The sequence below is a fragment of the Vulpes lagopus genome, chromosome 1 (assembly GCF_018345385.1).
Source record: "Vulpes lagopus strain Blue_001 chromosome 1, ASM1834538v1, whole genome shotgun sequence".
In the NCBI taxonomy this organism is placed as follows: domain Eukaryota; kingdom Metazoa; phylum Chordata; class Mammalia; order Carnivora; family Canidae; genus Vulpes; species Vulpes lagopus.
In genome coordinates, this window is record NC_054824.1 from 122,708,233 (window position 1) to 122,720,819 (window position 12,587).

General features: G+C 38.3%; 1 protein-coding gene across 7 annotated transcripts in view; it reads right to left on the minus strand.

Annotated features, from left to right (window-relative positions):
• Positions 1-12,587, minus strand: part of ZNF521 (zinc finger protein 521) — a 275,252-nt gene that overhangs the window by 22,700 nt on the left and 239,965 nt on the right. For all 7 annotated transcript variants that reach the window (XM_041773263.1, XM_041773286.1, XM_041773255.1 and 4 more), the window contains 2 exons: positions 6,814-6,945; positions 4,029-4,144 (listed from right to left, as the gene is read on the minus strand). In XM_041773263.1, the coding sequence (XP_041629197.1) occupies positions 4,029-4,144; positions 6,814-6,945 (248 nt within the window). The remainder of the gene's footprint in view (positions 1-4,028; positions 4,145-6,813; positions 6,946-12,587) is intronic.

Genomic DNA, 12,587 nt, shown 5'->3' on the forward strand with positions numbered 1-12,587 from the left:
GAGCCTGATGTGGGACTTGATTCTAGGACCCTGGGATCACGACCGGAGCCAAAGGCAGACACTCAACCACTGAGCCACCCAGGTGCCCCGAGATTTTGTCTTGTTTAATTCTAAAAGGAATTGTCGTCTGTGATGTCCAGAACATGATGTCTGAGTCCTTGGTATCCTAAAGATGGACAGTGTACAATGAGGAATTATCTGAGTTCTGACTGGCATTGTAGGCAATATCAATGAAAATAACACACTGCTGTGTGTGTTGAATATAAAATTTTATACCCAACAAAGCACTTCTAGTCTCTCTCTCTCTCTCTCTCTCACACACACACACAAATGCTTTCACATTTTTAACTGAGCATAAGCAGTGAAAGAAATGTAAATTACTTAGCACGTTCATGAAATCATTTATGCACCATTAAAAGATACACTGTCATTATGTTATGAGGTGATTTTGAAATGCTCATCCTAGACTTACCCTAGTATTCTCACTCTGATGGAACAGTCAAATAAACTACATGCTTTTAGGAGTGCCTGGGTGGCTCAGCTGGTTAAGCATCTGACTTCCCCTCAAGGCATGATCTCAGGGTCCTGGGATCAAGCTCTACATTGGGCTCCCTGCTCTGTTTCTGCCTTTGCCTCACCCTGCCTCGTGTTCTCCCCTCTCTCATATAAATAAATAACATCTTTATTTGCTTTCAATATCCAACGGGATTTTAGTTCTTGGACATTTAGTTTATAATCTCTTCTGTAAAGTCCTCCTTTCTGAGGTTCAGTGGCATAAAAAAGTAGATGAGTATGAATTCAAATGGTATGTATGATATGTGTCAATTTTAAAATTTGCATTTATTTTACATACCAAAGCATGAACCAAATGGGGCTGATAAAATGGCTTCGTTTTTCATTTTTCTACTCTTATGATTTTGGTTGCCAATCTAATTTTCTACTTTTACCTTAATTTCAGTCGATTTCCCTCCTCATTCTAGAAATTAACAAAACTATTATGGTTTTTGTACACTTATCATACCCAATTTTTAGCAGGAAATAAAAGAAATCAATCTTTAAAAATTATATTAATTCCATCCTCTGAGCACAGGTGTAAAGGTAATTTGGGTAATGAAAGCAAATGTACAGGACTGTGAACCCCTGAGGGTAAAGCATAAAAAATCCAAACACTCTTAAACTAGAAAAAGTAAAGTTAACTATGATCCATTTTTCTTAATGTATTGAAACCAAAAGCCACTGCTACTACTGGGGATTTTAGAAAACAGACCTACACAGATATTCCTATGACTGTGGATAGCGTTCTAAAAATTATCATATACCACATTTAAAAACTATTCTTATCTAAGAGATGATGCATATTTTGAGCTTGAGTATTTATATTAAGACCAAGTATGTGGGGCACCTGGGTGGCTCAGTTGGTTAAGCAACCAACTCTTGATTTTGGCTCAGGTCATGATCTCAGGATTGTGAGATTAAGCCCCACGTCTGTCTGGCTCTGCACTCAGCAGGGAATCTGCTTGAGATTCTCTCTCTCCCTCTCCCTCTGCACTCCCCCCGCCCCTGCCAAAAAAGACCAAATATGTATGATTCTGAGTTATGGGATGGGAAGAAGAGTGCCTACAGCTTTGGATTACAGTCTAAGCCTTATTGTGGCCCAGATCACAATTTGAATGAATGAATCAAGAATGATTTGAGACATGTTTGACCTTCGAAGATCTCAAAAGAGTCAGAAAGAGTTGTATGTTTTGTATTGTATCTTATAAACCAAGAGTTTTCAAAGTGTGGCTCAGGGACTTCTGGGGTCTCCTAGATCCTCTCAGGGGGGTCTGTATGTCAAGACTATTTTCATAATAGCATTAAGACATTATTTGCCCTTTACACTCTCATTGTCTCATGAGTACACAGTGGAGTTTCCTAGAGGCTACTTGACAAGGGATGACATCATCTCTCTGACAGCTAGTAGAATTGCATATGTGTATATACTTGTGTTTGAAATATCCTTTAATTTTGATTTAAAATACGAAAATATCAATAGATAATAACCCACATAAATCAAAGCCCTTTGTGGTCATCAATCATTTTAACTGTAAAGGCATCCTAAGATCAAAGAGTTCGAAAACTCTACAATTAGTTCTACATTAATTGTAGAAAAGAATAAATACTATACATTCCACAAAACCCTAAAATACACTATAAAAGAAACCTGGAGTTCTGAAGGATGTGTTTAGTTGCTTAGTTTTGTCTATGCTACAATGGGCTACAGGCTACTACGGCCACAGTGTTGGATTCTTTTAATGAAAAACAATGACGTCTTGCCACCAGGTTAGCTATATTAGAAATCTAATACAGTATAAAAGTGCAATTTTGTTGCAAACCTTTTTCAAGAACATTAGGTAGAAGTCAGTCTCTATAGAGTCTCTACAACTTTGATCGAAGAGATTTGAATAGGTTAAAATTTATTATTAATTCTGCTCCACAGTTTACATGCTAATTAAGTATCACTAGGTGTATTGGCCATATCCTTTACCGAGTCATAAAAACACAATGACTTATCTTTTGATACCTATTGCAGTAAGAATATATTTACAAACAGAAATATAGTTTATATTAAGATTGACAATACTCTAACTTGGTCTATCTTCTATATTCAATTCCCAAACAGATATGATAGAGTAGAAATCTATTTTGAAGGGATAAAAAGTAAGACAGCAACTTTAATTTCAGTCCATGGACACCATTATGACAATGAAATGGGCTCACCCATTCATTCATATATTTTATATTTCACCACCTTAATCTGCTATTTGTTTACTCTTGGAACGATAACAGATGATAAAATGTAAATTCCTTATTTTGACACAGAATTCACATAATTTGGCTTCCCCAGAGTCCAAGAAGGTACAAAGCTGTCCCAGGGTTCACAGTATAGGATGAGAAACAAAGGAGTGGGTATGGCTCTGAGTTCTTCCTTCATCCGGATCTCGTTGAAGGGACTCAATGAAAAAAAAATAACTATCCCTTTCCCCCATTTTAGGCTAAATAACTTTATTGTTAATAATAATGCTCATAATAATAAAACGATTTTGAGTTTGAATCCATTCTCCTCCAAAGGCACCGACACTTAATAAAAACATGTTACTCATAGAATTTCATCAGAAAAATGAGGATAAAGTACTGTGCCCATTTCTCAGATGAAGTAACAGAAAAAGCAAAATAAGAGTTATCTTCCTTTCACCATCAGTAAGATTTCTAGGTTAGCATCCAGGTCTCTTATCTGTAATTTAACGACTGGTCTGTTGCCAAGAGTAATAAAACCAACCAAACATTTGTGTTCTATTTTCTGGTTTGTACCTTAGATTCAGACCTATTAACTTCATTTTTGCCTGACAGCAACCCCTTAAGTGTTACACTTGTCTATCATTTCTTCATATCTGAGGTTCAGAGTCATTATTACGGAACATTGCAAAGTCACATATCTAGCAAGTGGACAGTCAAGGCTAAACCTACTGTCTTTGGGGGCCACAATTTTTAACTAGATTATTACTAAGTAATAATTATTCTAGTTAATTAAGTGTAAGAAACATACTGGACTTGAGTACAGCTTCTTTCTTCTCTTTCCTTCTTCCTTCCAATTTTGAACCCCTCCGGACAACAATAACTTTGGACGTCCATCCAGCTTGGAGTCCAGTGGGAACAGAACATGAATAAAACAGGATCGGGGAGAGTGGGCCATGACAGCGAGGTGAATGATCCCACAGTCCAATAAACCTGACCCCTAAGCCTATCACACTGGGTCAGAAGGTCCAATTATAGGTCTGTTCTAGTTCTTTTTATGATTGACAGCAGCCAGAGGCAAAATTACTTTGGTGTCTGTTAATCCAGCCTCTAATTTTCCCTTTGCCCCAATACACACTGAGCATCATGGTGGCCCAGGGTGAGTGATACTGTGAATCCAGATTTAAAATGCCCTTGTTTCCTATAAGAAGAGCAACTGAGTTCAATCCCGGTTCTCCTCATGGAGACATTACCTGCAGCTCTGTTTGGAAGAAAAACTTCTGTGGACATTGTGTGCAGTCATAGATCTTGTCTTCTTGTCCATGGGCAGAGAAAATATGCTGCTGCAACTTGTTTGCTTGAACAAACACTGCAACGGTAAAAAGAGGATGAACTCTGGGTTATTTTCTTTCTGTGATGCCTCGCCCTGAAGAGCCCCGGACCCAGCCAACCGAATAGCACACCTTCTGGGTGTGACCACCGCCAGTCACTGGGGAGGGCTGAGTCACATTTGCTTGTGGTCAGGTCCCTGGCTTTTGTGAAGGTGCACTCTACCAAGCACCTAATTCAACCCAAACAGCTCCAAAGTAAAGGTTTATTGAGGCCCTGCTCCCTATAAATCTTTTAAAAATAAAGCTGAAAATTGTCAAATGCACAGCACCATCTGAACAGAAAGGACTCTTATTTCTCAGCAACCCACAGGTTAAGAAATCATAGATGCCAAAACCCTGTTTATTGTATTTGCCTAAAGTTATAGCTAGCAAACAGTTCTCTATTTAAATGTGTTAATGCTAAAAATTATATCCCACAGCTACTCTGGGGCACTGTCTATAAATGTGAAACAGAACGGCAGGTAAATTCTCTTTGGATACTTTAAGATCAACTCAGCCTACACACTGAATGCAAGGGTTTCAATAATATAAACATGTTCAATTTTAATGACTACAAAACAAGGCCCTAAGACTGTGTAACAGTTTACCTAGGAGACATACTATTAATAATTAAATTGTATATGCCAGAGGCAGTGTTTGGGTTGGCAGAACTGACTTCTGATGGATGCCTGCTGCACTGTGACCTAAAAAAGTTTGCATCTACAATATTAATCTGTATAGGCAGGGAAAGGATTTATTAAAGATGTTGGCATTTGACTTTGACTCCACTCTAATCATTAAAATTATTCTAATTGCCAGCCAACCTAAAATATTAGAATATTGTTCTTGTGAGTCATACATTTTAATCACATTTTTCATTACCTTAAAAAACTACTCAGATTTCTTCTCTCCCACCTAACATGCTTTATATTGGAAGGTTTTTTTTTTTCTTTCTTTTAATTGTTATTTTAAAAATTACTTCCAGGTACACTAAAACAATTCAGGTCTGTCAGCACAGAAAATGCGGACTGCTCATGTTTAATGCATTTTTGTCTCTTACCTACATCAACAAAAAGAAATGGGTTTTTTTTTATACCGATTTGCCACTGATCTCCATATAACAGAACATTTTATGAGGCTTCTGGCTACAACATCAAATAACTATTTTATTAAGGGTCTTAATCATGAGAAGATCTATGACCCAGTCTTCTATATGAAGACTTATTATGAGCTTTTATAGAGAACTCAGACTCCTGACTCATTGTGTCTTAAGATAAATGCTATGCTATGGTAAAAATATAACAATATATACTTTTATCTTAACTACAGAGAACAGACTACAGGTTACCAGAGGGGAGGTGGTTGGGGGGATGGGTGAAATAGGCGATGGGGAATAAGGAGGGCACTTGTGATGAGCACTTGGGTGATGTACAGAAGTGCTGAATCACTATATTGTATACATGAAACTAATAGTAGACTGTACTCTAACTGGAATTTAAATACAAACTTTAAAAAACCAAAGAATTTTAAAAAGCAAGCCTTCCTCTCCCTCCAAAAAAACCCAATATATATATTTTAAATACATACCAAAAGAATAAAAAAAAACAGTTCCATAAGAAGGAGTGGCTTATGGAATTACGGAAAGAAGGAGCCTCACAGGCAAATGTTGAAGGCAGAGCCATCACCCTATTCAAGTACTGCTTGTGGTAACTGGACAATGAACATGGCCCCCCTCTCATTTTGTTTAAGGACAGAAATCTATAGGTTGAACAGTGAAGGTTAATAACCAATGTCTGGAATCTTGCTCTGTAGACAAAGAAGCCAATTTTGAGAGAAGGATATATTTTTGTTTTGTTTTGCTTTTTTTTTTTTTTTTTGACAAATAAGAAGGAAACATAGCCTTGAGGGGCTTGACCATCGAGTTCAAGACACATGCAAAATGATCACAAAGGATTTTCCAAAATAACTTTGTCACTGTTAGGGGAGTACCAGGAATGTATATGATCCTATTTCAACCCCTATGGGGTTCAAATTATAGTTTCTGATGTATGTTTTTTTGCTGCTGCTGCCGAAAACTCTAGTGCTACAACATTCAATAAAAGTTTCTTCTCAAAAGTGTAAATTTCTATCAACTTCTACTTTAAAAATCCAACTTCATAGGAAATAAACGCTTCCTCTAATCTGTTCATCTCATCTGTTTTCTAGTTTCAAGAATTTGAACTAGAGGTTTTAATAATATCTTTTTGATTTCTTCTGGGGAACGTTACAAAATTCTCCGTGTTGAAGTAACAGACAGGGGCTGGCAACACGGCTGCATTTTTAGTTACATGGCCTGTGATTATTAAGAAGTCATTTTGTGCAGGCACTCCGCCTTGGTAACCTTTTAACACCAAGAGGAGAAAAGTGAACAAAACATGGATGTCGTTTTCCAAATGGAAAAGTGCAAAGTTCTGCGAGAGCTCGAAATGCCATTTGTTCATCCTGACAGTTAACCTTCCTGCCCATGTGAGCCTTTAAGTAGGCAGCAATCAATAATGCTAATAAGCAGAAATCAAACATCTTCTCCCCAAATTGAATTGAAGTCATAGCTGCAAAAGGCTGTAGCAGTGGGGATACCTCTTGGTAGTAAGGACATGATCTGGCCACGGGGCTCTCTAGAGTTTCCTACCTGTAAAGCAGACGGGGCACTTGAAGGTACCTCCCATTCCTTCGAAGCTGTGCTCTATCAGATGGCACTGGAGTTTGGCAGGGGAGTCGAAAGTCTGGCTGCAGAGTTTGCACTCGTGGTTCAGTCCCTCATCTGTTAAGGAGAATAAAAATTGGAGCAGAAAAATTGAAAAATTGAAACCCACCATATCTCTAAAAGACAAGTGAATTCCCTATAACCACACACATTAAATTATTTCCGTGACCAAATATAAATATATAAGTAGCACATATGTTTTTTGGTTATTATTTCACAGAACCTATGAATTTTTATCAATTCAAAAACATTTCTGGAATTTAAAAATCCAAAGATAACCAGAAGACAGGGTTTGTCTTTGGGTAACGCACTTTATTAAGCTTTTGAAGTTTAATTAGATGTCGCTGCTAGGGCATCTCCTTTTCACTATTGTGATTTTATGGCTGTGTATTTCTAAAGTCCTACAATAATGGACCCATAGAAAAATGGATAGCTTCTTCTCAGGCCTCCCCTCTGGATTACTTAGAAGGTTCTACAAGTTTCTGTTCCCAACTATAAGGTTTTTAGAGGTATTCCCACAAACTTTCTTTTCCTATTCCCAAGCTATTTAGGTAATTTTGAAATACTATTAATGCTTATAGCATTATAAATGCTTTCTTTTCATTTATCCTATAAATGCTTTCTTTTCCAGCATGGTACTCCCAGCTCCACATATCTTCTCAGTTAATGCTCCCTCTGCTTTGTAAGGCAGTTTCAATTTCACCTTGCGATCTAGACTGCCCTTCTCCAAAGGAATTTCTAACAACTCCACACTCACTTTTGACTACTCCTGGATTTTTCTTTGATACCTTTGGAACAAGATAGTAGAATAATATTTTGATGTAATAATAATTGCTACATAACGTGAAGAGGTTCTGTTGTTGACAGACACCATTATATTTTTTTAAAGGTTTTATTGTTCATGATAGACAGAGACCGAGACAGAGAGAGAGAGAGAGAGAGAGAGAGAGAGAGGCAGAGACACAGGCAGAGGGAGAAGCAGGCTCCATGCAGGGAGCCCGACGCGGGACTTGATCCCAGGACTCCAGGATCGCACCCTGGGCCAAAGGCAGGCGCCAAACCGCTGAGCCACCCAGGGATCCCCAAGACACCATTATTTTTATGTTGCTTTTCTCCTCATCAAAGTGTTTCTGAAATTTAAAATTTAAGGATTACTCCAACTTATTTCAATTCGCAATTATAAGAACTGAAAACCAGTAGCACTAGAACGAACAACCTCACGTTTCTTTAGTGTTTTCTGTGTTTCACAGGCTGTTGTTCTAAGTGCTGACGGAGATAAATTCGTTTAATTTAACAACTACTATTAGTCGCATTTTATAGATGAGAAAAACGAGGCCCACAGAGTTTAAGTGATTTTTTTTTTTTTTTTCCTGAGTCACAGAGGCAATACTTGGTGTAGCCAGACCTTAACTCCAGGCATCTTGGCCTCAAGGGCCAGGATCTCAGCAAACAGGCTATAGCATACACCAGCGACTCCCAGACGACTTCTCAGAGAGAGTTAGGGCTGAGAGGCTGCAATTTAACCTAGCTTGTTATCTTTTAACCTAGCTTGTGATTTAACCTAGTTTGTTAGTTGGTCCGAGGGTTGTGGGTTATTAAGCTGTTTAACCTAGTTTGTTATACTTTTATCTTCTCCTATTTGCAGTGATTAAAAATGTTATTAAGGCACATTAGTGTCAGACATTCTAGGTCTACAGAATAAAAGGCATATTCACACTGTGGAGGCAACAAGACTATCCTCCAAAGGTATCTCCTTTCGTGCAACACAACATGCACATGTAAGTCCTCCACTGGCTGATATCACTGGCAACACGAAGGCTCAATTACAAAGTGAATTATTATTAGCTAACTAGGAGTAAAATCGCTCTATTTGTATTCCTAATCTCTCTTCCCACACAAGTATGAGTCTTTAGAAGCAGAGGATTGGAATTTGTAAAAAGAGAAGCAAAGCACTAATTAAGCCACCCAGTACTGTCTACATTTCACAAGAGATAAAAACCTACTCTGTATTTGGGTGGCACAGTAAATTCCTTGATTATAATTATGTAAGAAGGAGTTTAATTGTGCATACTGACACGACAAGGGGTTATACAAAAAGCTTTAGGGATTATATAAGATCAAGGGGTTTTCATCTGTTCCTTTCTCTCTCTTTCTTTTTTCAATCCTGAAGTCACCAACATTTTCCCAAATTTTAGATCTTAAGAAATATTGGGAACACTGTTTATTGTAGGGAATTGGGTCACTAAGTTGATCAACATAATTTGCCAAATTTAAATGTTTTCTATTTCCTCAATGCTGCATACCTTACTTTGGTGGAAAGAAGGTAACCAAGAGTTCTGCTTTCATCTTTAAATCTGTGTTTCACACAAGAACCAAGATGTGGCCTATGGATGTGAGCAGGTATACACATTTATTTCAGAATTCTTTTTTTATAAGATTTTATTTATTTATTCATGAGAGACACAGAGAGAGGCAGAGACATAGGCAAAGAAGCAGATTTCCTTCAGGGAGCCCAACGTGGGACTCGATCCCAGGACCCCAGGATCACGACCTGAGCCAAAGGCAGACGCTCAACCACTGAGCCACCCAGGTGCCCCAGATTCAGAATTCTTAACCCTACAATATTTGTGAAGTGACACATATGAGCCTGGTTGGCTTTCTAGAGGACATTGACTGACTGACAAACACAAAGTGAATCCTGCAAGTTAAAATGATCTTTAATGTGATGTTGTTGTTTCTTGACTATGCGTATTTTGTTTGGAAAACTAATAGAAGGGGAGAAAGATATGTGTTGCGTGAATACAAAGAAAATGTCCTTATCAATTTTTATTTCCCATCCTGAGAACAGAGAAGTTCCATCATAAAACGTTGCATAATCCAAACTTAGTCAAGTGAATTCACAAGAAGGTGACACACAGCCATAAAGCATTTATGTATTATTAGTGCAGACTTAGTTTTCATCAATCCCATACTTGGTGAAGGTACTATGATAGCAATGATCATAAAGATAGCTTCTAGCATTTTCAGAACTTTTTATAGTGTAACAGCACATTTTAATATCAAAAAAAAAATTGGGAGTTCTACATTTCTAAGTTATACAAAGGTCTTTTCCAACAAGTAACTTTTCCTAGCGATTTGAGTAGGACGGAATATATATCTGAAATACCACACAGCAAATGGTAGAGGAGTGAAAGCCAGGGTGCTCCGAGCTAGATAGGGTACGCCTGTACACCTGTCTCCCACCTTCATTAACTTCCCTGGTCATTTCCCCTGTGCTCACACTTGCTTATTTCCACAGGGTCAAGTGGATAATGAGTGAGCAAGACAGGAGGACCCAAAACATTTTTATCACTCATTAACAGAACTCATTTTGTATTTTTTAACTGCAGAAGGGGGCAAGATAGTAATGGCAAACTAAAAAAAAATGCATTTATAGTAAGGATTTCAAAAGTTTATCCTTACTCGGAGTCTCTGTGTAACTCAGCTCCTGTACATTCTCTATTTACACTGTGTGGCTAAGTGCAATGTCTTAATTTTCAAAGACTTTCTAAAAAGAATCCTCAGTACTGGGGGATCAACCTTAGGTAAGCCTTGTTTCCTTTCAAAACTGAGCTTCTCTCTTCTTGCTACCTGGGATGAGGTAGTAAGGAGCTGGAAGGTAGCACTGTGGTTTTAATTTAAAGTTGCCATTCCTGAGGTGGCACTATCAACACCTCTGATTTCAGGGGAACTTAAGCCTCAGGCTCAGGATTTTGCCTACAAAGCCATAACTTGCACCTTGTCTTTCTATCTCCCTTCTTCCTAAAGGTGCCAAAAGCCTAAAAATTCAATCAAAGTAACCATCTCTGCTCCCCGGAAAGGTAGCAGCTGACAGTAATTGGATAATACAGTCTGACTCATTTATTAAAAAGAGATTCTGAGTCAATTGATTTAATAACCATTACAATATTCCATTAAGGATATAATAGGCTAGTGCAGCCCTATTTTTTTTTATTGAGTTATAGATGAGATCTATGGATGAAATGTCTAGATTTTTCTTCCCTTTCTGCTTATCTAGAGTCTCCAGATTTTCCACAATGAGCCTAATTTACCTTTGTAGGTGACTTTGAAAGTTAAAGACTAAAAACTGCTACTCATGCTAGCCCTTATTAACTACAACGCTGAAATTCTGATAGCCAAAGAGTTATCAGGAAATGGGCAATAGTATGAAGGACAGAAAAACTGCAGTACTGCACACTAGGCTGAGGGGTATTCTAGCCAAGTACACTTGAGAGCAGAAATGAGCACAGGGAAAGGGAGAAAGAAACAACAAAGTGAAGATTAGTCAACTGAATGAGGAGAATATGGAGCTTTCAAAAATAAACCTGCATCTTTCCAGAACAAACAGAAAATCCCGGTTTGTTGTGTGCTGGTGGAGGGGAGCATGCGTGTGGCCAGCACTATCGGTCCAAGGTCAGGAAGGGCAAGAGTGGAGCTGGCACCACCGAGAACATGTTGCAGGCCAGCAACTTCCCGTGCCCGTCAACCACTTTAAAGCACGGCCAGAGACGGTGTGGGTATAATTGAGAAATTATTTCCCACATATAGAAATTTCAGCTCAAATAATTACTTCCACTTGTTAATCTCCATTTAAGTGTGAATGTAAATGTAAACAGGAATCGAGTCTACATAGAAGACACTGATGCTAATGTAAATATTTACTTCACTATTAAATGTTTCAAAGGAAAAGAGTCTGAATACATAATTGCAATACAACCTGATGATCATTTACAAAACTTTGTGCTCCAAGGACAAAATCTGTTTGTCTGAGGCCAGTTCAAAGGGGAATGGTAATTTCTATCTCTCCAATTTAGAAAACGTTGACCAACACTGCTATTAATCAGCCAGCTTTGTAACAGAAAAAAGAAATAATAGTTGCCATTTGGATGTTCCAGCACAACTCAAGTTATAAGCTCCAACATGGCAATTGTTAGCTTAACAGAAGACACTGACATTTCAATATAAGCTTTAAACAAGAGAAACCCTTTAAGCAGCCTCCAGACTGTGTGTCCCATGTTTATACTCCTTTTCCTTCAATAAAAACAAAAATCTAGAGCAGCTACAAGCAAATGTTCAGTGGTTGACTTACATGCAGCTGTTATCTCAGGAATCACTGGGGGCCCCCTTAGATCGTCTGATCAACACTGCAGCCATTACGGAGGACCAATTTGTAACGGTTTATAAGTAGAACTCCTTCTCTTATTTACCCTCGAGACTGGCCAGAAGGGTCCTCCAGCCTCTTCCACTGCATAAATCCATAGGCTAAAGTCCAAAGATACAAACCCCTCTTGGTGCATCATCATGTGGCAGGGGCGATACTTAAAAAGCTCTGATCTGAGTGGGAGTAAACTCTGCCCTTGGAATCCAAACAGAGGAATCAAATGCCCTGCAGTTGTAATTTTTCCAGTTCGAACGTGTATACCGCTATATCCTTACATATATTTTTAAATCCAAGAAAACTATGCCCCAAACCAATTCCCAACCCCCAACCCTTTACTCTGCTTCTCCTCTTCCCCGAGTTAATTTCCAAGCACACATTTATAAGCTCGGGGTCTGAGGAGTAACAAAGAAAAGCCACACATGACAAAACTCACCCCTCGGCTACACTGGCTCACCCTAGAAACCAGGAGTAGAAAAATAGGCAGAGTGTGCTGTAATTT